Genomic DNA, 25,738 nt, shown 5'->3' on the forward strand with positions numbered 1-25,738 from the left:
CCAGATTTCTGTCGAACAGCTCTGGCAACAGTTAGCTGGAGCCGTGCTGGGTGCCCCTTGAGACGAGTGGCCTCAGCTCCCACAACACATCCCGGCCTAACCTACTTTCCTCCATGCACTACCTGCCCAGCCCCCCGAGGTGTGACCTTGAGCCTCATGACCCTTTTCCTTCAGGGAGAAGCTACGGACCTGACAGGAGGGGAGCAGAGGGCATCCTGCCTCAAGGTTTGCCAGGTGCTTCAGGCCACCTCCTGCTCATCCCAAAGCAGCAGGCATTTGAGGGAATCGGGGGTTCACTAAAAGGCCAGCTTTTGTGAGATGCAAGAATTCAGTTTAATCGGATACAGTATTCTAGCCTTCTCCCTCCTTCTTCCTCGCCCACCCCTCCCCAAAGGGAGGGCCAGTCAGCCGCCATTCTGACAGGAAGCCATTCTCTGGTCACAGAGAAAAGTCAGAGGCGGGGCCCGGGGAGTGGGAGGCCTTGACTGTGTGGGGAGCGGGCAGGGGGCTGCTCCAGAGCCTTGCACTTGCAGACGTGAACATCAGTATTTGGGGAAGGAGGGGACATAGGCTTAGTTCCAGTTCCCCTTGGTTTTTTGGGAATTTCTTCGTCTTGCCAGGAGGAAACCGATTTGGCAGGCCAGAAAAGATCACTAAAGACCGTGTCGGACTCGAGCAGGGGGTCTGGGAGGAGACGGAGGCCAGGCCCGGGCACAGGGAAGTCTCGGGGAAAGAACGAACCCGCAGGCACCAAGCAGCGCAAGGCCTCCCTGCGCCCTCAGAGTCGCGGTTTCCGGGGCCCTGGCTCCAGCAGGCTCCTGCCCTCATGGGCTGCCAAACACTGAGCCACTAAGTGGATGTGGGGGCCTCTCCTGAAGGTGGCAATGAACACAAGTGACCACGGTGACTGGCTGCCATGCTCTTCCGGAACGTGAAATACAAAGGCTTAGCTGGAGACAAGGGCCCAGCAACCCCTTCATGTCTGTCACAAGCACCTCTGGACCTTCGCAGCTCCTGAGACTCCAGGGGAAGTCTGGCAGTCAAGGCCGAAGGATGGGAGCGTGCGGGGCTGCGGTCCTGCGTGGTCCACCCTGCAGGTGCACTCTGGACCCCAGAGCCGTGGCTCAGCGTCAGGCTTCTAGATGGGGAATCTGCCGTTGGCCGCCTTCTCCCTGGAGTCCGAGCTTCAGCAGCCCCTTACATCCGTGGGGAGGCCTGCGAAAGCCATCGTGGACAGGTGCATGGCGAAGTCACCGAGGGAGGCTCTGTCCACGCCTTGTTTCTGCTCAGGAAACCACTGGAGTCAGTAGGAGAGGAAGTCCAATCTCCAGGGGGCAGCTCAAGACAAGGACAAATGCAGGAGCCCAGCTCTACACCAGCCGGGGGCGGAGGGGTGGGGGCAGAGCTGCCCCAGAGGTCATCGGTCACGCACGAAATGGGCATTCTCTGAATGAACGTCCTGGGGAACCTGGGTGGGGCAGCCGGTGGCCAGGGTTCTCCCTGAGCTTGTGTGAGGTCCCTACGACACTGGGATCCATTTGTTGTCCTCGTTGTAGAGAAAGGACTGCTTTCCAGGGAATTCCGGACTGTATGTGGCTGTGAGGCGAGAGAGAGAGAGAGAGAGAGAGAGAGAGAGAGAGTATTAAGAGCGCAAAGGCCAGCTGCTCAAGCCCCTGGCATCCTACATCACAGCTGGCAACACCAGGGGTAACCCCGTCCCAGCCCCTTATCTTACACATGGGGAGGCAGAGGGGAAGGGGCTGGCCTGGCGGAGGCAGGACTTGAACTCTGGCTTTCAGCCTTCTTTAACTCCCTGTGACTTCTTTAACAGAAGAAAATTTACAAAAGAGTTTTCTATCAGTTTAGAAAAAACTATCAAGTAAAGCAATACTTTTAAAGAAGCAAGGTGTCAGCTTGGTGGGGTTTTGTTTTCATTTAGTTCAGAAATTTCCAGAAGGGGTGCCTGGATGGCTCAGTTGATACAGCCTGTGACTCTTGATCTCTGGGTCATGAGTTCAAGCTCCACACTGGGCGTGAAGCCTATACTTAAAAAAAGAAAGAAAGAAAGAAAAAGAAATTTCCAGAAAACTGAAAGCCATGATAAATTCAGGCACATTCTCTCCAGGAGACCAGCTGCCAGGACCACACGGGGATGAATGGAAACTCTCCGGCTGATGCTGGTTTGGTTAATGAGGGTCCAGGCCGATGGGAGCACTGGCAGTCCAGGCCCATCTGCACGCACCAGATGCCAAGAAGGCCGATGTTTGCATGGGGCTTACTCCCAGGCCAGCCCTCAGGGAAGCCCACCGTGGTGCAGGTGATCACGGCAGCGGGAAGTGGCCTGTGCCTGGGCGCCAGGTGTCCCACACTGCGTGTAGCAGGGAGAAGACCCTCAGGAAAAGCTCCTAGAGGCCTGGGCCACACAGGATCCTCGCTGGGCCCCGGGCCTCCTGGAGCCCACGCGTGTACGGAGTATTAGTACCTTTGCCCAACCAAGCTGAGCCCTGCCTGGACTAACCAGCGACCCCCAGGTCAAACCTCTGCAGTCTTCTTGACTTGATTATCATTATTTCTACATTTCCAAAGCTCTAAGAATGGCTTTCCCCGTCCTGTCCACCTTACGTTTTCCTCACCTGTATGCGTGGAGGGGAAGCTGTCTCCCCTACCAGACTGACGCCTCTGGGGGTCAGCACCAAGCTAAGTCACTTCTGTCCCCCCAGGGTGGGAGCATCCCCAGTGCTCACTGAAAGACTGAATTACGCAGACCTACAGCCCCCTCGGCTCTGCCTTCCCCCTCCCACACCACCAGCACAGCTGTCAGTCCCCAGTGCCACCAGCTCTGGCCGACGTCAGGGGTGGCAAACAGCTAAGGGGCTCGAAGAGAGCTACAGAGAGGTCAGGGGGTACAGAGAGCAGCTGCTGGAGTGGGTCCTCACGCTGTTAGCTCTCAGGTAGGTCCCAGAAGTGACAGGGGCCCCCCGAGTCAGCCATCTGGAAAAAGGGCGCAGCACGAGACAGCTCCCAGGAGCTGCTCCAGGGAACAATCCCTGGTGTGTCTCGTGACCACAGGGCACAGAGGGGAAACAGCCTGCTGTCCTGCCCTGCCGCTCTCTCTCTGTGGCTCAGTGCACACCTTGCTCTCCGGGCCCCAGCTGTCCAGTGATTCGGCCGGATCAGGCCAGTGATCTAAACATTTCTAAGAACATGCAATCACTGGGCAATCTGGCAACAGCTATGGCCCCTTTCTCCAAAAATTAATGTCTTCCTGCTCCACGTCTGCAGGCAAGTTCGGGGTCACAGACCCCTCTGGAGCCCATCTCTGTGCCTCTTGGACATCCACGGTCATTGGTGATGAATCCCTGGCCTGGATTAACACTAAGAGCCCTTCCACCTTTAAAAAAAACAAAAAACAAAAAAAAAACCCTTTCGTAATCTGAACGTGCAAGCTTAAAATCTTCTAGATCGACTCTAACCTCTGCAGCCTGTTTGGCAAACAGCCCATAAATCAGTGACATTTGATGGCCCAGGAATGACAAACAATTCTAGATTTGGTTTTTATAGTCATTTAAAACCTCTGACCTGGGCCCGGCAGGCCTGGCTGGGACGGGGCTCCTGTCCACCGGCTGGTGTTGGACACAAACGATGCACTAGAGATGAAGTGCCTGGGGGGCCCCGCGTAGTCCACGATCTCGTACTGCCCTGGGCCTGGGAGGGGCGGCTTCGGGGGCAGGGGCAAGGGCTGCGCCGAGAAGTTCAGGATGGGGTTCTTCCTTCAAAAAAGACAAACCGTGAAGACGGCACTCAAGCGGTCTATCGGGGAAACGGTTGTTTTTAGCCCAAGCCAAGCCCTGGCCCGGACCGAGCAGTCTGCACGAGGACCGCACCAGCACCAGGAGACCTGGCGGAGCCGGGCTCCACTGCTCCTGAGCCGGGGGGCCCCCCAGACCCCACTTTTCCCTTCTGCACTATGGCGATTTTCCCAGTCCTAATGTCATAGGCTTGTGGTCCGGGTTCAAGGAGGTGACGCGCCGCACACTGTAGTTGGGGGGGGGCAGCACAGTGTGAGGGCCCAGCAGGTGCTTTATAGGCGAAGTGGCTGAGCGGGTCAGGAACAGCAGCCGCGTGCCAGCTCCAGTCACGTGGCAGCCCTCCGTCTCACGCGGACCACTTACACTGTGATTGTTCCTTCTCGGGTCCATCTCCCTGCCCTTCAGGAAAAGGAGGAGTCTTTTGCATCCAGCGCTGAGAGAGTGAATGAAAGGTGAACGGAACCCGTGCCGGAGCCCCGGCTCTGTCACTAACTCACTCTGGGCCTCAGTCTCCCCATCTGCACAATGAGGAGACTGGACATGATATCCTCTAAGGTCCCTTCCAGCTGGGATCATCCACCAGGCTGTGGTTCAAAGAAGTCCACCTGTTGCCCAGGGAATTCTGGGGGTTGTTCTGGGAATCACACTCCTCTCCTGGCCGTGCAGTAGAAGGGCTGCCCGCTCCCATCTCACACCCGAGGCTTCGTCTACGGTCTTTCACCAAAAGGAAAGGGAAAGTTCTCACGGTACGGAACAGCCACAGGAGAGTCACCCCCGCTAGAAGCCAACACATCCAAACAGAGGAGGGGACCGGGATTCCTGGCCGCTGGGGCTCTGCTGCCCTTTGGCCAACACCTTTGGAAGCAAGGGCATTTTTAAACTCAGAGAGCTAGAGGAGACCTAGAGGTGTCCTATCCAACCTCCTCACCGTGCTAAAGAAATCGGCGCCCAGAGAGGGAAAGCGAGTCCCCCCAAGTCACCGAGCCAATGAGTGGCAATGCCAGCACCGAACTCAAGCCTCCAGGGCCTAGCAGTCTGGGGAAGACATCACGGCAGAGGGCAATCTTTGAGACTGAACGTCGCACAGACCTGCCTCTGAATTCTAGTCATCCCACTGACTGGCTGTGAGACCTCGACGGGTCCCTCGGCCTGTCCGTCCCTGCGGCAAGGAGCAGCAAGACCTGTCTCTGGAAAGCAGTTGGCGAGTGGAGAGAAGAGGGCACTTGGCGGCACACCCGCGCACAGGACGTGCTCAGAAACAGCAGCTGCTGTTGGTAGGATGATCCTGGAAGCCACGGCCTGCTGCGTGGTCTCAGGAGCAACGGAGCCTCGGGAAAGTGTGGCTGGGGGCCCCCCTCACACAGAGTCACCCTGAGGCAGGCCGGCCACTCCCACGGCCAAGCCGTTGAAAGTCGTCGTAAATCTGCTTGAGGCTCCCATCTTAGGACGGGGGAGCAGCTGGCAGGGTGCTTATATTTAGAACAAAGGTGCCCACAGGAAAAGGAGAAAAAGCCTTGCCTCTTTCTTCCCCTCCAGGTGACATGAAGAACAGGTTATAGTTTATGTGATGAACCACCCCTCCCCTTCGAAATGAAAGCTGGCTTCTCCTTGTTCCGGCTTGTGTCACCCCTTCAAAGCACCCCCAGAAATTTGATGAGTGTGGGACCGGCATCACTGAGAGACAGGCAGGAGTCCTAAAAGCTGGAGCCGGAGTGAGCCAACCACTGCGTGAGGTCACCCCAGCGGTCTGGGTCACCCCCGGGCCCCGTTCTTTGAAAAGGCCATGAGGTATCAGCTGTCCTAACCGGAGACAGCCTGCAGGAGGCCGGGCCAGCGGCTCGCCAGGATTCTTGGCAAGAGGGCCTAGAGAAGTCCCTGGCCCTCCACCCCATCAACGTGCCCAGGAGATCTCAGCACCGCAGCTCAGCTCTCTGGATCTTTAAAGAGCCCCAGCCATGTGTGCAGCCATGAGCCAGGCACGCTGGGGAGTCCAGACGGTTCTGTGCGAAGACACAGACCCTGAATGCTCCCAAGTGCTTGACAATCCCCTGCTAGTGACAGTCGTGGCTGGTGACAACTTAAGGAAGCATAGGCTTCGCTCCCAGACAAACGTGGGTTTGAATCTGCACTTCCCCATCACCAGCCGTGTGACCTTAGAGAAGTCTCAGCCTCCCCAAGGCTCAGTTCCTTCATCTGTGAAATGGGGTAATAATACCTTCCATCCAGGATTCTTATGAAGATTCTTATGAAGGTACTTTACTTATATTATTTTTTTTAAACATGAAATATTAGAATAAAGGTAAAAACATTGCACGGGGGGGGGGCAGAAATTCCAATGAATCCAGAACTTTACCCTAGAAAAGCTAACATTTGCCCTGAAACGTAAGCAGGAATTCTTCAGGTAGAAAGGGGGCATTTCCCACAGAGGAAACAGCAGGGGTAAGAGCACGCTCGAGGCACGCCGTGCAGCGCATGTGGCAGGAACTGGGACAAGGTGGCAGAGGCCACTGAGCCTCCTAGATTGCCTTCAGCCCTCAATGCACCCGTGACCTCTAGGATGTTCACCTGCTTCTGACCATCCACCCTCACAGACCCCGATGAGAAGTTAAAGGAATAGCTCCCATTTACGGCCTCTCCATCCAGCCTAACCTCCCATGCCCCTTGCTTCCATTTGACCTTCCAGAAACCCCAACACAGCACTGTTCGACCACTCCTTGCCTTTGCCTATGCTGTTCCTTCTGCCAGGATCACCTCTTTTCCCTGCAAACTCTGAGCAGTCTTCACATCTTGCATCCTTCAGGGAAACTTCCGTGGCCACTGCCCTCTCCCTCCCCCACCGCCCTTCCTGGGGCTTCACAGAGCAGCATGGGTCCTGGAGTCAGCTGGACCTGCATGCCACTCCTTACTCCACCACCTTCCTCCGTACTCTATGTGACAGTACTGCCCTGTGGGGGAGCTGGGAGCATGACAGGAGGTGATATCCATGAAAGCTCAGCGTGGCTGGGCCCTGGATATGTTCTAGCCCTTCTTCTTTTCTCTGCACAGAACATGCTAGGTTTTCTAACGCTCTTTACGTGCCTAGCTCTTTAAGGCAGGGGACTGTGTCTGACTCATGTTTGAGGCCCCATCCCAATTCCCCAGGACATTTGCTGAACTGCAGAGAAAATAGAGGGGTGGCAGCCAATCGGGGAGTCCAGACATCTGAACCCCACCTGACAGTTTTACCATCATTCAGGGCCGCTCCCTCCATGGCAAGGTGGGGCTGGGCAGATCACAAAGATCTGGCTGGATCAGACCCAGGGCTGGCCTCAGTGCATGGTGACCGGGCCTTTTATGAGCCTCATTGCTCAGGTATAAAAGCCAACCTGGTCCTGCCCCGTAGAAAGAAAACATCTATCAAAGGCTCTGAGTTGGCCACAACTGGATTAAGTATGTTTGCAGCTCCCAATGTGAGCTGTTTGTAAATGTCCAAGAATAATGAATGTCTCGGAGGACTCAGCGGGTCACTTGGGGAAGGCATCCGAGACCCTCGGGACACTCCCAGGCACCGATTCACTCTGCCTCGGGGATTCCCAGGGTCGGGAGGAATAAAGGGGCAATTTTTTCTCTTCATTAAAGGGCAGCTGGTTGCCTCTGGGGTGGAATGCAGCATCTGTTTAACAGGTAGAGGGTGACAGATTACAGCCGCTTGGGAAGAAGCATCCCATATCTAATTGAAAATCCCAGGGGAACTTTAGGTGGGTCATGATAATTACCCAAATTGGAGTGGGGCCAACAGGGTTTGATTCTTCAGCTCTGGCTGTGGCAGGACAGCGTGTCTGTGCAAAACCAGTGGCTTAGAAACTCCAGGAAGTAGATCAAGGGTTAGGAAGATGTCAGTGGGCGTTTCCCCTCGCTGCTGGCGAGTGTGCATGGAGGGCAGCACCCAGGAGGGACCAGTTTGATCTCTAAAAAGCCCTTATCCTGACTCACCCTGATTCGCTGACTCATCACAGTGACGGTTTTGAAGACCTGAAGCTGACACTTCACTTCTCTTCGAAAGTCCCCCCTGCAAGCTGATAAACGCCTTTAGCTTTGAGTCAGAAGGTGGCCACAGCTAAGAGACACCCGTGCCCTGTTCTTCAGCTAGGGAGCCCAGACCTGGTCATCCGAACACCCTGCCAGCCCTTCGCACAGCATCTGCCCTCCAGGGGCCACTTGAGAAGCACAGGTGAGTACAGACGACCTGTTCACATATCGCAATAAAAATACAAGTTACACGTATCGAAAGCTTACCTTGCTCCAGACCTGGTGAATTCATCCTCGCAAGCACATTACCAAGTGTTCATTTCACAATGTGCAGGGCTGAATTTGAAGTCCTGGGAGTCCAGGACCCCCACCCTGCCCCCAGGCTCCCAGAGCTGGCGAGTGGGGAAGGCGGGAGGTTCAGCGCTGCCAGACTCGGAGCCGGGTGTACACACACCCCCGCTAGCCCCGTTGCCTCTGCAGCCCATTCTCAGCTCTGGAGGCCAGCGAGGAGAGTGGAGACAAGCCCATGCCTGGCCCCTTGCCAGCCTCCAGAGCACTCCCGGGACATCACCCAATCCTCCACTCCCTGGGCTTCCCTTTTGTTGGTGTGTAACATGGGACCAACAGTTCTAGGGACAACTAATATCTCCCGATTCTTCCTGCATCCTCAAGAAAGCAGAGCCAAAAGGTAATTTTTGCAAGCTGGGACCCTCCCCCCAAATAAGGAGCCAAGCACTTGCAATTCAAGACAAATAAGGAGAGGCCTCACGTCATGTCACATGGGCGTGACACCTAGGGTACTTGCTTGCCACCAGGAGACCCGGTGATGACTCCCAGGTTCTCCGTCGCTGCCCCGTGCAGCCCTGGAGAGGGAACTGTGCTCAGACTTGGTGTGGATAAAGTCTCAACGAAGTTACATAGAGATGGGGAGGAAACAATGCAAACCTTCTCAGGGACCTGATGATCCCAGCAGGTGCCCCACCCCCTCCCGCAGCCCCTGTCCCTCTCTTCCCTTCAGGGACACAGGAGAGGAAATAGAACTCCAGTTTGCGAGACTGGAGTCTGGATACTCCCTCAATACAGGGTATTCAGTTGTATCTTTGCTTTCTATTAACTCATTTCTTCATCCTTGAACATAAACAGATGGATGCTTGTTTAGACTACCCCAGAGCACATGAGTTTTATCTTCTTGTTTTAGAGATTTCTCAGCTGTATCCTTTCCATGTCAATTAAAAATACATGTAATTTTGGACCTCCTTTGTGGGTCCGGGCTGGCTCCGTGTTCACTACCCCCAGTACGTGCTCCTGAATGACATGGTGAGCAAATTTGGGGTCCCGGAGTGCCAGAAATGGAGAGACCTCCCTCTTTTTTTAAACACATAGAGAAATAAGGCCCAGGGAGGTGCTGAGAGCAGCCCCAGACCATGGGGGAAATTAACACAAATGTCCCACCCAGGGCACCATGTACTCACCAGGGGGAACCCAAGTTTAAGACACACTGGGTTTAATAGGTTTCTTTACTTCAGGACATCTCAGAGCCTTTAATCGGGCCAGGTACACTGTGATGTTCCTAGAGGGTCCCTATGCAGTGCTTCCTAGACTTGTTAACCAAAGATGTGTCATTCACAAGGCACCCCAGACAGCCAGGGATCCCCAGACACCCCCAGCCACGCCAGCACCACTACACGGCACCCAGCTGGAAAGACTACCCTTGGGGATCTGTGCAGCAACACGGCCTTGGGGCCACATGATCCAGCATTTTGTTGTGCGCGCCTCTGCTTTGCTCTGGAGTCGTTCCCAGGTGAGCCCAGCTGAAGGTACGTATGGTTCACCCCGTTCACCCGAGCACCCCCACAGCCTCCAGCACAGACCCAGAAACCGACAGAGCCTGGTGACCCACAGATGCAAATGTCATAAAATGAGAATGATTTCAAACCGCTCGTCCACACTTTAGCAAAGGCCAAATGGCACTTCTCTGGGGAAAGCAGCTCAACACTGAGTGTTCTCCGCTCTCCTTTTCACCACGGCCTCGAAGAAGCTTCCAGATTCAAGCTAGGGGCCTGAGTGGCTATGCCAAAGAGGAGTGGTATCCTATATGCTCATATGCGTTCGATACAGAACAGCAGCAGCTGTGATGATAAAATCCTCATCTAACCCTCACGAAACCCCCATGAGATGAGACCCTTATCTCCACTTGACATGGAAACTGAGGCTCGGAGAGGAGAAGCCTCTGGAAGGGACAGAGCCGCGACTCACACCGGTTCTGCTAGCTCCAAACCCTGTCCTCTTACCCACTCTACTCGCTGGCACAGCAGGGGAAAGGTGGTGTGCAGCGGTGCCCTACGCCAGCCCAGAGGCCGAAGTCCCTGACGTTCAGAGAGCCTTGTTCCTGAAGCCGTCCTGCCCCAGTTTTGAGCCCTGGAGCCTGTGAGGGGCCGACCTGCCAAACCCAAGAACCGAAGGGCAGAAGGGACTTACCCAGTGGATTCCATCTGGGGTCTGAGTCCCTTCTCGAGATCCTAAGTTTGACCCGGCAGGTTCATGCCTTGTTCTTCTCCCCAACCCCGTCTCCTTGTCCTGCCCTGACGGTCAGAGTAGGCCCGCTGTTGCCAGCCTCCCCTGGTTGTCTGGACGTCTCACTCACTGTGGTATGAGCCTGGCCACCTGCCTGACCTCTCTGGGGGGCCCGCCCTGCAGGTCAGCCTCCCCTCCGCCCCCCCGGAGCCAAACCTGCCTGGAGAGGACTATACCGGGGTGAGGTCTTAGAGGGGGACAGGAGGCCTGACCTTACAGTTAGTTCTAGTTCTAGAACCATCTGAGGAATAAATAAGCCCTGTGAGTTCTTATACCTGTCTGGTGAAAGTAATATTAAATGCATAGGAAATCAAACGGGTTAGCACAAATCCCCATCTTCACTTTTTGCATTTGTGCTAAGATTGTCACCATTTGCACCTACACCACGCCAAACACAGAAAATCCGAAAGCAACACTATGAGGCAGGAATTATCCCCACTCTACTTCACAGATGAGAACACGGAGGCTCCGAGGGCTCAGTACAGTGCCCTAGGTCGCACAGCCCGAAAACAGCAGGGCTGAAGTTCACATCCAGCAGGTCCGACCAACCTCACTGTCTAGACTTGCAACCTATCAGCACAAAACGGTGACAGCCCCTTGCTGCTGTGTATCCTGCCACCCCAGGAAAGATTTTATGTTATAAAAATAGAATAATGTCAGCACCAAGACAGCGCATCGTCATGAGGGATGTGGAAGGATCCAGATAGTCCTGAGCCTGATTCCCAGTGGCCTTTCAAGTTAGCTGTGTGCACACAGGCAAATCCTCAGCCTCACTGGAGCCTCGCTTCCCAGTCTATGAAGTAAGAGTAACAATTCCTACAACGGGGTCATTATGATGGTTGACTAAGATGTCAAGTTCCTGGCACACAGTAGTAGCTCGGTAAGTATTATGCTTTCAGTAAATATTTATTGGACACCCACTATGTCCACGAGGGCCCCCAGACAGTGACCTGGAGCCGTTGTCCTTCCAACCAGTGACACCCCTTCCTTTTCTGCTTCTGTCGGGTCCTTCCCCAGAACCACCTTCAAGAGAAAGATCAGCATAATCAGGACTCACGGGATAAGAGCCTTTTTCAGAATTTTGGTGTGATCATTGGGGTTGTAATAACCAGGTCCCGGGCCTGTTGATGGCAGTTGCAGTCCACGTCCAGTTTTGGATTTAAAACAAGACATTGATACCTTTGGCGACTGCTTCACAAGGGATTCGTTGATATTATAATGCCCTAAGAAGAAAGACATTTTAAAACAGGATAAGGACCTCTTCTCAAGTAAATGAAAAGCAGTACCTCGCACCTAGAATACATTTAGTCCTATAAGGTGGTATCGCTCCACGATGGCCTGTTGCCTGAAGTAACTGAAAATTTCACTCGCTCTCTAGGAAACATGTACCACGTGCTCGTTTAGCGCTCACAGCAGCCCGGCTAGAGGGGTCCTCGTCACCTCCATCGTAAAGAGGAAGAAAGGGAGACTCGGAGATACTGAATGATTTGTCAAAAAGATTTCATCTAACTGGGAGCTAAGCCCGGCTTCCTCCTCCATGAGGTAAGAATAATTCTTCCAACAACGGGGTGGTTAGGAGAGTTGAGTAATATTGAAGTTCCTGGCACATAGTAGTCGTTTAGTAACTATTATGCAGTCAGCAAATATTTATTTAGCACCTATTATGTGGACGCAGGGCCACCTGTCTCCAAAGTCCCTGCTGTCCCACCATGCCCTGTTTCAAGAAACTGTGAGAGAATAAAACTAATTTGGCTGCGCACAAAGCTTCACAGAGGAAGAGAATGGCCTGGGTTGGGGGAAGAGGAGGCAGTCTCACCCCTAAATTGTTGGGAGCCCTGTCAGGGGGCGTAGGTGTTTTGGAACGCAAAGAGGCAGTACTGAGTAAACTCTTGCGGATGTCTAGACCCTCTGACCCAGCCTTCCCACTACTCAGAAATTAAGGAAATTGTTCAACGCGGAAATGCTCTAAGCATAGAGACGCACACCACAGTGCGCAGTGTGAGGAGGGGTGCGTGGCCTGAAGGTCCAACACCAGAGGCAAACAGCACCCCGTCTGGTGGAAGGTCGGCGCTGGCCATGATGAATATGGAGACCATAAGGCCTCATGGCCATATTTTTGCAAATAAAGGTGAGTGAAAATCATGCCTCAAAGTCCCTATATATTATGTTGACATCTAGGTACAAATGGACCCCTCAGAATAAAAACTGGTAGGAACCCAGAGAAGTGGTCGCATTGTGGGTGGGAAAAATATTTCACGTTCTCTAAACATTGTAAGATTGATTTCGTTTTAAAGAAAATCTACTTTTCCACTGCAAGATACTGAAAACAACAATATGGGGTATTAGCGAGATAAGGATTGTTTAAATGATCGTACGCAGTGGTGGCAAAGGTGAGAAGAAACAGGTGCCTCACAGAAGCAGGAGGAAAAATTACTTCTCTGCTGAAGAGCAATTTGGTCAGCAATATTTTTTTAAAAACCCAAAACCTTAAATATTTTACATACTTTTGACTTAGCAATTTCACTTCAAGCAATTAATATAAGGAAATAGACTTGATTGCACACAAGCTGTGAGCTACAAGGATGTTTGCTGCCTCTCTATGTATATTAGTGACCTACATTTCCAGTAAGAGGCCATTAGGTCCTTATCTCACGGTACCGCCATGCAATGGAATACCATACACCTGTTTCAACAATTATATTCTTAGGAGGTTTCTTAATAACATGAAAAGATGTTCCCAATAGATGTTTAAGTTAAAAAACGGCAAATGTCCAGTTAGCAGCCTTTATAATAGTGGTATACATCTCTCACATTATGTTTCTTTTTCTCTCATGAGCGTGTAAATAGGTATATATTTGTATATATACAAAATATATTTTTTTTTCTGTTCCACAAAAAGGTTAAAGCTATGGCTTGATTATCAAATGCTGAAAAGCAGAAGCAAGGAGAAAAAGACACTTATGCTCCTCAGCCCAGAGACAACCAAGCGTAAGTGCTGGTGTATTTCCTTCTCGTCTTTTCCTGAGCGTGGTTGGAAGACTACACGGAGTTGAGCTCACAGTGCAGTTCCCACGCTGAAACCCACGTGTGTCAAGTGACACTTTGACATCAGCGTTTCCCCCATCCTAATAGCCTTTTTTTTATTTTAAGGAAAAATAGAGAGGAGGCCACTTGCGACGTGCTTGGCAAAGGTAAACTTTAGAAAATCCAACCGGCAAATGCACGAGGGTGAGCGTTTTGCTCAGAGTTGGAGGTGGGCCGGTCCTGGCCCGCAGTCCCCGAGGAGGGGCCCTGAGAGCAGCTGGGACAGGGACCCGGCAGGGATGCCAGTCCCAGCTCCACATCTGTTTTCCCCCAGCCGGAGGAGAAGGAACGACCAGAGTTATTTCCGAGAGGTCAAAGCTGAGTGTTTATCGCGGAAGGGCAGACTCCCCAGGCAAGTTTCGACTGGGGAGGGTCTGAGGCACCAGGTATCAAGTGGGATGGGCCTGGACTCAAATCCACGAAGGGACCCTGGGCCAGTTACCTGCTTTCTAAGTACCATTTTCGCCTGTCAAACGGGGATCAATAATAGTAGCTCATACTTTCTGAGCACACCATTGCGTGCTGGCCGAACCCCGCACAGGGTTTGGAGATCATTCCATGAGAAGCGTAAGCCTCTGGCACACAGTAGGAGTTTAACACATACCGGTCCCCACCTCTCCCCCTCCTGCTCCGTTACAAGGGGCCAGGGGCCCCTGAGGACCCTCCTGGAAGGAGTGGGCACGTGTGGCTGGCTGAGAAGGTGCCCGCATCCCACACAGCCCGGGGCTCACTGGCAGGGCCTCTGGCCAGACTCCAGGGATGCGGGCTTTGCTCTGCATAAACAAACGAGGTGGGGCTTTGCCCATGCTGACGCAAGCCAGGGGAGCTTTAGCTCCTAATTAGGGCTGCTTTTGTTCCTCAGCTTCAGACTGATCTTCTGAACTTTAATCTGGATTTGCTGAAATCCAACAGGCACAGTTTTACCCCCGCCCCGCCTCGCCTCCGAGAGGTGTGATCCAGCAGGCAAACCCTCCCCGCTCCTCCTCTCAGCTCGGGGGCTCAAGGCTCCCTCGGGGTGGCGGTGGGGGGGGGGTGTCTTCAGGACCCATTGGGAAGGTCTGCTTTGACCAGGGCTCCCCAAGCGCCAATGGCGGCATCGCCTGACCTCTCTGGAAGCCTTTCCCCGAGGCTGGAAGCGGGGAGTGGGTCTGAGAAACAAGACAGAGCGACAGGGCTCCCAGCCCAGAGAGGAAAACACTCGCAGGCCGGGTCCTGGGGCAGTTTCAAAAGTCACCGTGGGCTGACAGGGGCAACAGTGCCCTCAGTCAGACCCCTCTGGGCTTAGGCCTGCCCCCGCCCGCTGTGTGACGCTGAGCAGGCCACTTCCACTCCGAGCCCCCTCTCCTCACCTGCAACGCGGGACTAAGAGCACAGGCCAAGGAGGACGGGTGAGGACTGCGCGGAAAATACTGAGCACGGAGCAGGCTCGCCGTTAACAGAGCCATGTCCCAGTGCTCGGTGACTGACTAGCTGATGAGGTCCCCTCTAGGCTCAGGAGGAAAGGAAGGGTCCGGACACTCAGGGCACTGAGTGCCCCCCGTGGCCTGTGAAGACGCCTGGGCCACGCGAATGTGCACACTTCCCCATCTGGCGGCCCAGAGCCGGTGTGCCCGGTCATGAAAGGGGAGGCCAACGAGGCTGCTTTGGGGGCCATTGCCAGAGCAGCCCTTCTTCCCCTGGAGGGGGAGACCCGGGTCTTCTCGGCTCTCTCCTTTTTGTTCAGCACCTGTTTCGTATCCCCTTCCCCCCAAAGCCGAACTCCTTCCACAGAGACTCCCTATGAAGCAACGGTCCCCACAGAGCGGATCTGGTACGTTAACCCGTAGGTCAGGGCCCGTGCAAGGTGGCTGCTTACCTGGGGCAGGTCCTGTTTCAGGGACAGCGAAAAATCCTCTCGGGGTTTTGGACATAAACCCGGCTCGGGCACAGACGTTGTTTCTCTGCTTGCAGTACGAGACAGAGGCCTGCGGGCAGAACACAAGCAGGCTGTTCCTCGGAAAGTGAAGGGACGCGCGTGGAAAAGGGACCCCCGGCTGTGCCTTTGCCATCAGCCCAGCTGGAGTGGCCGAGGAGTTTGTGATCACGGGCGGATGTCTGGTCAACCCTCATGGGACAGCGGACCGAGCCCAGAGAGGAGCCCGGAGACCGGGCTGCCAGGCTCGTCTCGGGTCTGCCACACACGGGGCGCGATGCTGCAGACTGTTCAGTGTCTCTGAACTTGGGTGTTCTCACCTGAAAAGCAGATCGGGTACCCCTGCTCTTAGGGGTGACAGCAGTCCGCAGACAACACCTCTAGGACAGCATCTTTTCATGTCTATAACACTGCAAACGCGCATTTTCCTTATTTTTTCTATGAGTTGTATTCCTTTCAGGACCCTGAGTCTGACATACCCCCACCCTGATTCCTTATTGTTCAAACAGCCCTCCTATGAATGCAGGATTTGGGGGCACACAAGGGCATCAGGTAATTTAAGATTATGATCAGATCTGTAACACTCCCTTGTCTCGACTTTTCTGGACTGGCCAGAAATTAAGAATTTTGACTATTCCACACAATATACAGTGTGTTCAGCACTCTAAAAATAATAGGAGAGAGAGAGAGAGAAAAAAGAAAAGAACCCTGAGATCATTCCTCTGCTATACGTGAATCATACATATTTTAAATGCCAATTTGTAGTCAGTCCTTGTATTCATTAGATAAAGAAGCAATAAAAATCGTAAATGCAGTGACTGGGAATATTTACTGAATGAGTGAAACTATTTGCTGGGGCCAGGATGGTTTGATTTTTCTGAGATACTCCCTTGTTTAAAAAAAAATGTTTCTCAAGAAATGCAGATGGCATTTTGATTTTGTGTTTACAAAGGCGGAGGAATTCAGCTTTTCCCAGGGTCCTAATGGCTAGAATGCATGCAGGGAAGGCAAACAAAAACATCAGATGGAGCAGGCTAATTACTGGACAGAAGGACAGGAGCCAGGTTGCCGGAGAGGAAGTAATAACACGGTATAGGGAGAAAGGACTCGAATAGAGAGGTGGGGGATCAGGGTAAGCAAAGGCAAAGAAAAGCCCTAACAGCCCTCGGCTGCAGTGTGGCTAACAGGATTACCACATTTCTGCTTCTTGCCAGTTGACTCAACCATTGTTCTCCAGATCTGAAAAAAGCCTCCTGTAGACAAAACACGATTTCAGCCTTATTCCTCACCCAGACAGAAAAACAACTGAAAAAGGGAGCATTTTTGTATACTTGGAGTCTGTTTCACTGGAAGATTTCACCATTAGACGAGGAAAACAGTCAGCTAGCTCCACTGGCAGGTTGGGGGGAAAAAAGCAGCAGGTTTACTGTACCACCATGGGGAAAAGAAATCCAGGCTCTAGTTGAATAGAAAATGCATGTGTACGGTGGACAGCATAATCCTAATACTGGAGTAAGGGAGGAGGAAGAGACTCTGAAAGAAATTGCACCTGTTTTTGATGGTGGTTTGCTTGAGAGGGCAGAATTAGAAGAGAATTCTGCTTTTCCAGTTCATGGATCTCTAAAATGCTTGAATATATTTAATGAAGAACATGAATTAGTTTCAGTCTCAATAAAACAATAATCAACAAAAACCACGTTCTTAAAATCAATCCGTTGGCAGAAGGTCTGAGCTCTGACTTGGGAAGCTGTCTTTTCTAGATTAACGACTATATACTACTGGGGGTAATTCCTTCAACGTCATAAGCATTTACGGCAGTGTACCGCATACCAGGACCTGTGCGGGGCACTGGAGATGTGAAGCCGGGTGAAGGAGTGCACAGTGGGTTGTGCTGGCAGATGCATAAAACACTAACTCCCTCTCTCAGGAATGGCAAAGGTGCAATGGCCAAGAACATTATCAATTTCTTGAACCAGGCCTTGACCTCTCTCCTATTAGCATAATAGTCTCCTAACTGGTTTTTCAAAATCCACTCTTTGCCTGAACGGTGGTCCATTCTCCATACTGCTACTGGAGGGAGCTTTTTAAAAACGTATATCAGATGATGTCATCCCCCTCAAAGCCTTCCCATAGAGAACCAAATCTCTCCCAGGGTCTTTAGGGTCCTGAATGATCTAGCCCCTGCCTATCTGTCTGGCTTCCCCTTATCCCCTCTCCTCCTAGCTAATGCTACTCCAGCTACCTTCTTGTAGTTCCCCAAGGCTCAGCTGCTTGCTGTCCCAGGACCTTTGCACATACTGTTCCCTCAACTCTGGCTCTTCCTTCAATTCTTAGGTCTCAGCCTCAGCCCTCTCTGACCACCCAGTCTAAAGTACATGATGCTGTCATCCCCCATATTCTCCACATATTCTATCTCTCAAGCTCCAACTATTCGTCTGCCTCAAAGCTGGCCACAGTTTGTAATTATTTCGTTTGCCTGTTTACTAGCTTTGTCTTGAGGTCCCCACTGGAATCTGAGCAGTTTCACTGGTCTAGCACAGAGTAGCCACAGAGTCCATGAAGGGAGACCCAGCAGGGCTGGCGCATGATGACTGATCACTCTCCAGCTCTAGACCTCAGCCACCTACCTGTGCTCACTGACAGGCAAATGGTCCCTTTGAGCAGGACAACTTTGGGCAAATCCCTTCCCTCCCTGAGCATCAGCCTCCTCTTGCAGAAACTGAAAGAGAGAACCCACTTCATGGATTCTCGTGAATATTACATAAGATGAAGGCACAATGCTTAGAACAGTACATAGGCCTGGAAAAGGACTTCGTCACCATCATCATCACCATTATTTTCAGGCTCTGATTATCCCAGGGGAAGACTGTCTAGAGATGTGCTGCTAACAGAGTAGCCCCCGGCTATGGAGCACTGCAAACACGGCTGACCCAAATTCAGATGTGCTGAAAGTATAAAACACACACTGGATTGTAAAGATAGATGGAAAGAATGTAAAACATCAGTTATTTTTATTTATAATTATATATATAATCATAAGTATAATTAATAATTTTTATATTGATTAGACATGGAAATAGTATTTTGAATATACTAGGTTAAATAAAATGTATTCTTAAAATGGATTTCACCTGTTCCTTTTTACTTTCAAATGTGGCTACTGGGACGATTTAAAGATTTTATTTATTTCTTTTTCCAAAAGAGAGAGAGAATGAGCACGAGTTGGGGGGAGGGGGAGAGGGAGAAGCAGACTCCCGGCTGAGGAGGGAGCCCGATGTGGGACTCGATCCCAGGACCCCAGGATCATGACCCGAGCTGAAGGCAGACGCTTAACTGACTGAGCCACACGGGCACCCAAGATTTAAATGATGTATGTGGCTACCATTATATTTCTATTGGACATGCCAGCCTAGCAGCTCATATATCGTTTTGAGCACATTACAATTGATTGGATCGATCACAGAAGGTCGGCAGGGTCTTTGTAGTCAGAAAAATAAATATTGTTTATAAGTATCATAAAAGAAATAGGAAATTAAAAATGACGTACTCTAAGACCAAAATATTTTGCAATATGTCATAATAATATTAATACCTATATACAATTCACTTCTTATGTATTTTAGAGGGTTTCCGCATTTGCTGTCTCATTTGGTTCTCATCATCACCCTGTAGGGTGAGTATAATTGATTCCATTTTACAACTGAGGCTCAAGAGGTAACGTGACTTCCCCCAAAGGCAGCCCTGCCGATCTCCAGGGACGGTGGAGTCCTTGTGCGGCAGCGGCTGGGCTAAGCACTCAGCTCAGATGACCTAGTATAATATTTGCATTAACACTACAAAGTACACACGTTTCCCCCCTTTGCAGATCAATAACCTGAGTCCTGAAAGCTGAAGGGACATGCCCAGGGCCACACAGTTAGAAAGTGGCACAGTCGACATTTGAACCTGACTCCATCTCTTCACCATTATTCATACCGTTCTGCTTCCATAACGACAAAGTGATTGTAATTGGCAGAGCATTACTGTTAAAAACCCAGTTTCTGATATGGAAATAGGGAAGCTTCTTTTCCATATAAAAACCCAAGCAGTAAATGGATAGTGACTGCAGATAATGCAGAAAATAATAATTCTTACAGATGAGAATACTGTCCCAGAAAGGTTCTGTAGTAGTAGTGATTATCGTAAGTATTCTCCGGGGCGTGGTCTTCCTACTGCTTCCCCCTGACCTCCGCGCTCACATTTTTCTCTGGGTTCTGCCAATTCTCCATAAAGCCTTGCGCAGCCTTATGTATCTGCTGGGCAGTCAACAAATGCTACCTGGTTTATCAATTGCATTAGGATGCTATTTCCCAAAGCGTCGCCCACCTTGGTTTATTTTAGGAAAGCATTCATTCAGTATATATTTAACAAGCGCACATGACGTTCTTACATTGTACTGGTTTGGTGCAGGAGTTTCAAATTTGAGGACTTTTGCAAAGCTTGGCAACTGGAACATGCTGGAACAGGAATTACTGAAGTCTTTCTTCGAGACAAAACGTGAAGGGATGGTGTACGCGTTAGCTGCAGGGTATTTAGAAATGATGGTGTCCAATCGGGAGCGCTGCAAGGAGAAAGCCAAAGGCATCAGCCACTCTCACATCATCTCCTGGCTCCACAGGCCAGATGTCAGAGGAATGGAGCCCAGCGCTAGGTCTAGAAGCATTGTGTGAAAGCTGAAACTCCGGCAGGTAGCAACAATAAACTGACCTCAGGCTTTGAGGATTTGCTCTTCGAGAACGCAAGTTCTGACCTGTTTCAACTTCTGTAAACTAACTCAAATTATTCATCTTACATTTGGGACTTGGCAAAAATAATTTTGCCATAAATGCATTGCCACCCAATCCCGTTTCAGGGCACTTACCCTTGACTCATCAGCTGTTGGGTAATTTATACGACGGGAAGCTTTAGACTTTTTCCTCCAGCCGAGGCTTTCCTTCTGAGTAAAACCTCACGCCTTGTTTCTAAGATTAAGGAATCTGAATTGCCTAAATAACAAATTTGCTTCTAATGTCTTAAAGGCACAAGGGTCGATGGGGCTTGCTGTCCACCCATGCCTCCTACCCTCCACCTAATAGCTGATTTCTTTTTTTTTTTTAGATTTATTTATTTATTTATTTATTTGGGAGAATGAGAGAGCGAGCACGAGCAGGGGGAGGGGCAGAGAGAGAGGGAGAAGCAGACTCCCCGCTGAGCAGGGAGCCGGATGCAGGGCTCCATCCCAGGACCCCAGGATCATGACCTGAGCCGAAGGCAGATGCGTAACTGAGCAGGTGCCCCCTGATTGCTGATCACATAGAACACCACAGCTTTTCTTCTTTCAGTAGAACCAATCCTACGCCTTCCGGGAAGCCCTAACAAGCTATTTTCAGTTAAAAAAAAAACCCAACACAACAAACAGAATGTTTGCCAAATGAAAAGGGGCAAAAGCCATAGAAACTAGGTGATAACATCGCTTTACCCTAGGAGAGTATGGCAAGTATTGGAGTCTGATAAAACAAACAAACAAAAGATTCTCATAATTTTATGGTTAAGAGCTTGAGAACATCACCCTGGGTTTCCTCAGCCGGGCAGAGGCCAACACGTACACAAGCACAGGAAGCCGGTGAGGCTGTGGGACGGCGTTAACCTGCACCACCCCCCCTCCCAGCCCCTCGCCCTGAGCTTGACGGCAATGGTTCTCGACATATAGTCTATGGACCACCGATGGTATACAAGCGGATGGGCTCCCTGGGGCAAACGTGTTCTTGTCCAGAGTCTCGGCTGTTCAGAGTCTAACCTGGGTTCAAGTCCCAGTCAGCCTTCTCCTAATTGTCAGGATTCACTGATGCTCCCAGAAGGAAGGTTACCCCAGCCCCCTATGCTCTTTGCATTTCGGGCAATAGTTAACTGAGTGCTTTTCATGGGCTGTTGCATTTAATCCTCTTGAAAAACGTGGGGAGTGGATATTATGATTATCCCCACTTTAGGGATGAGGCCACCGGACTTCCTCTGCTAGTTGAGGGGTGGAACCAACATTAGCACCCGTCTGCCCCCACTACGTGATGTAGATTAGATATTCCATTCTAAGAAGGGAAACTCAAAAGGAATAAAGCAATGTATGTTTTCATTTACAAGATAATCAGCTGATGACTGACTGTGGGATATTCTGGTTCAAGGAGAATCAGTACCCTCTCTCTCCTCTGCCCAATGGGATAGGCACACCTTTCCTTTTCACTTCCATCAAGGAAGGCTGGTAAAGGCTGGTAAGGGGAAACCACCCCCAGGGATCCCGATTGTAGCATGCCTATCCTGACTCAGCCGACAGATGAGGCAAGCACATTTTTCTAAAGCACCATTTCCCGGAGTGTTCCTTGGCATACCAGTTCTATAAGATAAGTGAGTGTTGATGGTGGCAGCAGCGGGGAGAGAGTTCCAGAGCCAAATTAATTTGAGAAGACTCATAGCATGTTCCCATGTCGAAGACTCATAATACATACCACCGTGGTAGGTACCCGGAGAAGTCCTACCGTGAACAAACCTAACTTGACTTACCCAGCCTTTCTGAAACTTACTGGATCATAAAATCTTTTTGGCCTAGAACACCTACAAACACACTTTTGGGGAAAAATTATTCTAATTGTTCATTTGAAGCCAAGTTTCATAAAGCATTGTAATAGAATTTGTCTCAGAATAGAGCTGAAATAACACTCACGCAACCCTCCCCACCCCTTGACTTTCTTTTAATTGCCGGGCCTGTGGGTTCCAATCTAGCCACATGCTGGCATTTGCAAACCTTTCTCCAGCACCTACTAATTTTTCCAGAACCACTCCTGCCACCAGACAAATAGAGAAAGACCGTGAAAGTCTCCTCCCGCCTGCCCCATTTAACCTTCCATCAGCCTCATGAATAATCCTGGAGCAAAGATTTAGAATACATTAATGAAGCTCTTTAAATTATTTGGACTTAGCGAGATGACAGGTCCTCTCCAAAGGTTGGGTGTAGTGGTTCCAACAGTCATCAGGAAGTTTCTAGAATTTATAGATCCACAGAGTTTTTGGTCAGCCTCACCTACAATCACTCTCTTCCTGGCTATACCAGTGTCAGTCAGGCAGATCTTTCTCTGACGAGGTCTACTTTTCACACCCTCAGAGTCCTCAGATCAAGAAATGGAGGAGGTGCCAAGTGTGAAAGTCACTATGGGAGGAGGGGAAAGGCGTGAAATTCACATCAGCACAGAAAGGAAGTAGGTAAGATGTGGGGTCTCCTAACAGATCTCCATCAGCCACTGCAGGCTGGTTACAGGAACCTAAATGTCTATAAATATAAATTTCCATCCATCAAAGTGGGGAGGGGAAGCCTCCATAACTCCATGTCTGCTTTCTTTTGGGTTTGACCTGAATTTTTTAAGGACCTGACAGGCGTGGTTAGATTCTGTAATACTCGGACCTCCCCTTGAGCCTCTTCTCCTCCAGATGGCCCAACCTCCTCGTTTGGAAAGTTACTGCACACAGAGCCTACCAGGGAATTGATCGTGTGCTCTCACTGCGTCCCTTCTTCGGCACCAAGCAGGAATGGGCAGTGCCACTCTACGGCAGTGAATTTCTCAGAGAGAAAACCAAGGAGGTGCGGGAGGTCTTGTTTGTGACTCAGGTGGTAACACTCATCATATTTAACATGTTTACAATGCTCTGCAGTTTCAAAGAGCATTTCACTCATTGCAATTTGCCCAGCGCCTCCAGGGAGTCTCCACTTTTATGAGGTAATAGGGACACAGAAGGGTGATGTGCTTGAGGCCACATCGAGAAGCCTCAGCTGAGTCAGGCTTAGGTCTTAAGTCTTGTCTCCTGTGCCAAGACTTCGTGAGATGGCACTTCTGTTGCCTATTGCTTTCAGGTCCCTTTATTTGCAGGGCTTGGGGCGGAAAAAGAGGCAGAGGCATGGTTGTTCTGTGAGCTTGCTGGGGGCCTGGGTGACTTCCATGTCTCCGCTGATGGGAAGCTAGCACCAAAGTCAGCTCTGCCAAAGTCAAATTCCTGTAAGTGGCTGCATTCAGCGTGTCTTAAATGGACCCTTTGTGTGGTGTTTTGTTTTGTTTTGAAATCAGTTCCAGTGTCAGGCATTATAATACATCTTTGCAAGAGATTATTATAATTTTTAAAGGGACAGAGGGCATATGTGTTTTGTTGATGCTAGTTTGTGTCGGCATTCTTTTTCATTTTCCTACCTCAGCTAGTCTTACCCCGGTTTGACCTCTTTCCCTCGCTATATCTCTTCTTCTTGCCAATTTATACTCAAATTAAGAGCAAAAGAAAAAAAATCCTTGTCCAAGTCTGGTCAGGGACATTGGCACTTCATATAGCTCCTTGATTCTTAAGAGCCATCCACAAAGATAAAGACCCACATCTTACAAAGAAGGGAAGTAGGGAAGGGAGGAAGATCACTCCATTTCAGCCTGTTGCCTGCTTTCTTTTTGCTCCCAGCAGATTTCTCAATAACTTGAATAACCCAATTAGACCAAGTGGTGTAAAACACCCTATGAGGGTGAGATCTTTTCCCTGGTGCCTAAAAATCTCAGGGAAACATCTGCCTAGTTCACTCCATGATGACAAAATTGATGTGGATGCTGAGGTTCTGAATATCCCTCTAGCCTCTCTTCTCACTCTGTCAATGTGTAGCAGGAGGGGGGGGTAGAATTACTTAAAGACACAGGCTCTAATTTACCTGCATGACACCTGAGGCAGCCGTTACTCTTCTAATTAGAACCACAGCCTTTGGAGAGAAGGGACCAGCTGTCCAACACATGTTTGCGCAATGGATGAAGGAAATTACTGATCCGCTAATGGGCTTACTCAAGGAAGGGGTTCTCACCATAGAGGGAAAAGTGCACGTCCCCTTCTTAGACAATGAGGCACTGTTGAACACTGGAGATTGGTGAATGACATTGTAGAACCCCGGACCTGGGATGCTATCCTAAAAGGAAGAGAACAGGGTGTCATTGGGGTACACTCATTTCCACGGTGCATTTCCGCAAGCTTTATGTCCATTAACACTTGGCCTCACTGTAATCCTCCAGGACAGGCACCACCACCAATTCATAGGTGATAGGCTGGCCCCCGCATTTCCTAGCCTGCCCGCTCACTGTCTCAGTTACCAAGCACAGGGGGTTGGAATTCCAGCCTGGGTCTGGGACCCGCAGCCTGGGTCTGTCTCTCTCCACCATGCCGCCCTGCATTCCGGAAGAATGCTGTTGTTTTTTTCATGCCATCAGAGAAATGAGCATAAGATGGGATGCTCAGTGCGGCTGATATGCCGGTCAGGGTGCTGATTGGGGAAGCCAAGCCCAAGGTGAAGGAACGATGACCGATTTCACGTTAACCGCACCCACCTGACTCAGCTTCCTCCTCAGCCTTTCAGAAGAGAAATGAGGGAGTGTTTCTGTTTATAAAGCAAAATGAAACAAAAACGACCTTCATCCCAAACAAGACCATGTCTAATTCGCAAACAAAAAGAGGCAGGCTCATGAGGCTCAAATGCTAAATGATGCAGGTATGAGAGAGAGAGAGGAATAAACAGAGGCCTTTCTAAGCTCGTTTCTGCTTTTGCAGTTAATGGAGCTTTCATCTCACTTCCCATGCTAGTTACCAGGGGGAAGAGTATGTTGACAGAAGTTGGCCAAGCAAGTGGCATGAAATGAAAAGGATGTTCCACTGTCTTGAGAGTTTACTGGGTGCCCACTTGATGCCACGAGCTTTTCAAAGTTTGCTTCATTTAGTCCTCCGATGAGGAAAGGGTTACTGTCCCCACTTTACAGATGGAGACACTGAGGCAAGTGGCGATGAATTTGCCCAACATCCTACTGCTGTTAGTGACAGTACCTGAATTCAGTGCTAAGGACACGATGAACACAAAATCTGCACCAGGGGTGTTCTCAAGTCCGTTTTAAGGAAAGTAAGGCCCAGAGACATTGGGTCCACATCTAGTAAATGGCGAAGGCCCGATTTCAATCCAGGCAGCCTGACTGCAGAGCTCCCTCTTTCCAACCTCTGTCCCCCAGGCTCATCCTGCCGCCACCATCGCTACTACCTTCCTCAGGGCAGAAAGAAAGCCTAAGGTGCCACCAGGGCCTCCCAGGACTTCCCAGTCTGGCCTGAGCAGTGTCTGATTATGGTTTAGGATACGGGATAGGGCCGTCAGTGAGATCAACAGGTTTCTCTGTGGATTTTAAACGCAGTGAATCCCTTGAGCGTTGCTCAAAGCAGGTGGGTGCAGGGGTGCTGATTCCCACTTTGCAGGCGATGATGATCTCAGGTGCACAGAGTGGGGGCTGATCAC

General features: G+C 50.7%; 1 protein-coding gene across 5 annotated transcripts in view; it reads right to left on the reverse strand.

The window, feature by feature from the left end:
• Positions 1 to 309: 309 nt before the first annotated feature.
• Positions 310 to 25,738, reverse strand: part of STPG1 (sperm tail PG-rich repeat containing 1) — a 46,735-nt gene continuing 21,306 nt past the window's right edge. For all 5 annotated transcript variants that reach the window (XM_026517040.4, XM_026517043.4, XM_026517042.4 and 2 more), the window contains 6 exons: positions 24,275 to 24,376; positions 19,817 to 19,987; positions 15,331 to 15,439; positions 11,449 to 11,614; positions 3,580 to 3,770; positions 310 to 1,596 (listed from right to left, as the gene is read on the reverse strand). In XM_026517040.4, coding sequence (XP_026372825.1) covers positions 1,520 to 1,596; positions 3,580 to 3,770; positions 11,449 to 11,614; positions 15,331 to 15,439; positions 19,817 to 19,987; positions 24,275 to 24,376 — 816 coding nt within the window. In that variant the 3' untranslated portion in view covers positions 310 to 1,519. The remainder of the gene's footprint in view (positions 1,597 to 3,579; positions 3,771 to 11,448; positions 11,615 to 15,330; positions 15,440 to 19,816; positions 19,988 to 24,274; positions 24,377 to 25,738) is intronic.

This window comes from Ursus arctos, unplaced genomic scaffold (assembly GCF_023065955.2).
Source record: "Ursus arctos isolate Adak ecotype North America unplaced genomic scaffold, UrsArc2.0 scaffold_32, whole genome shotgun sequence".
Classification (NCBI taxonomy): domain Eukaryota; kingdom Metazoa; phylum Chordata; class Mammalia; order Carnivora; family Ursidae; genus Ursus; species Ursus arctos.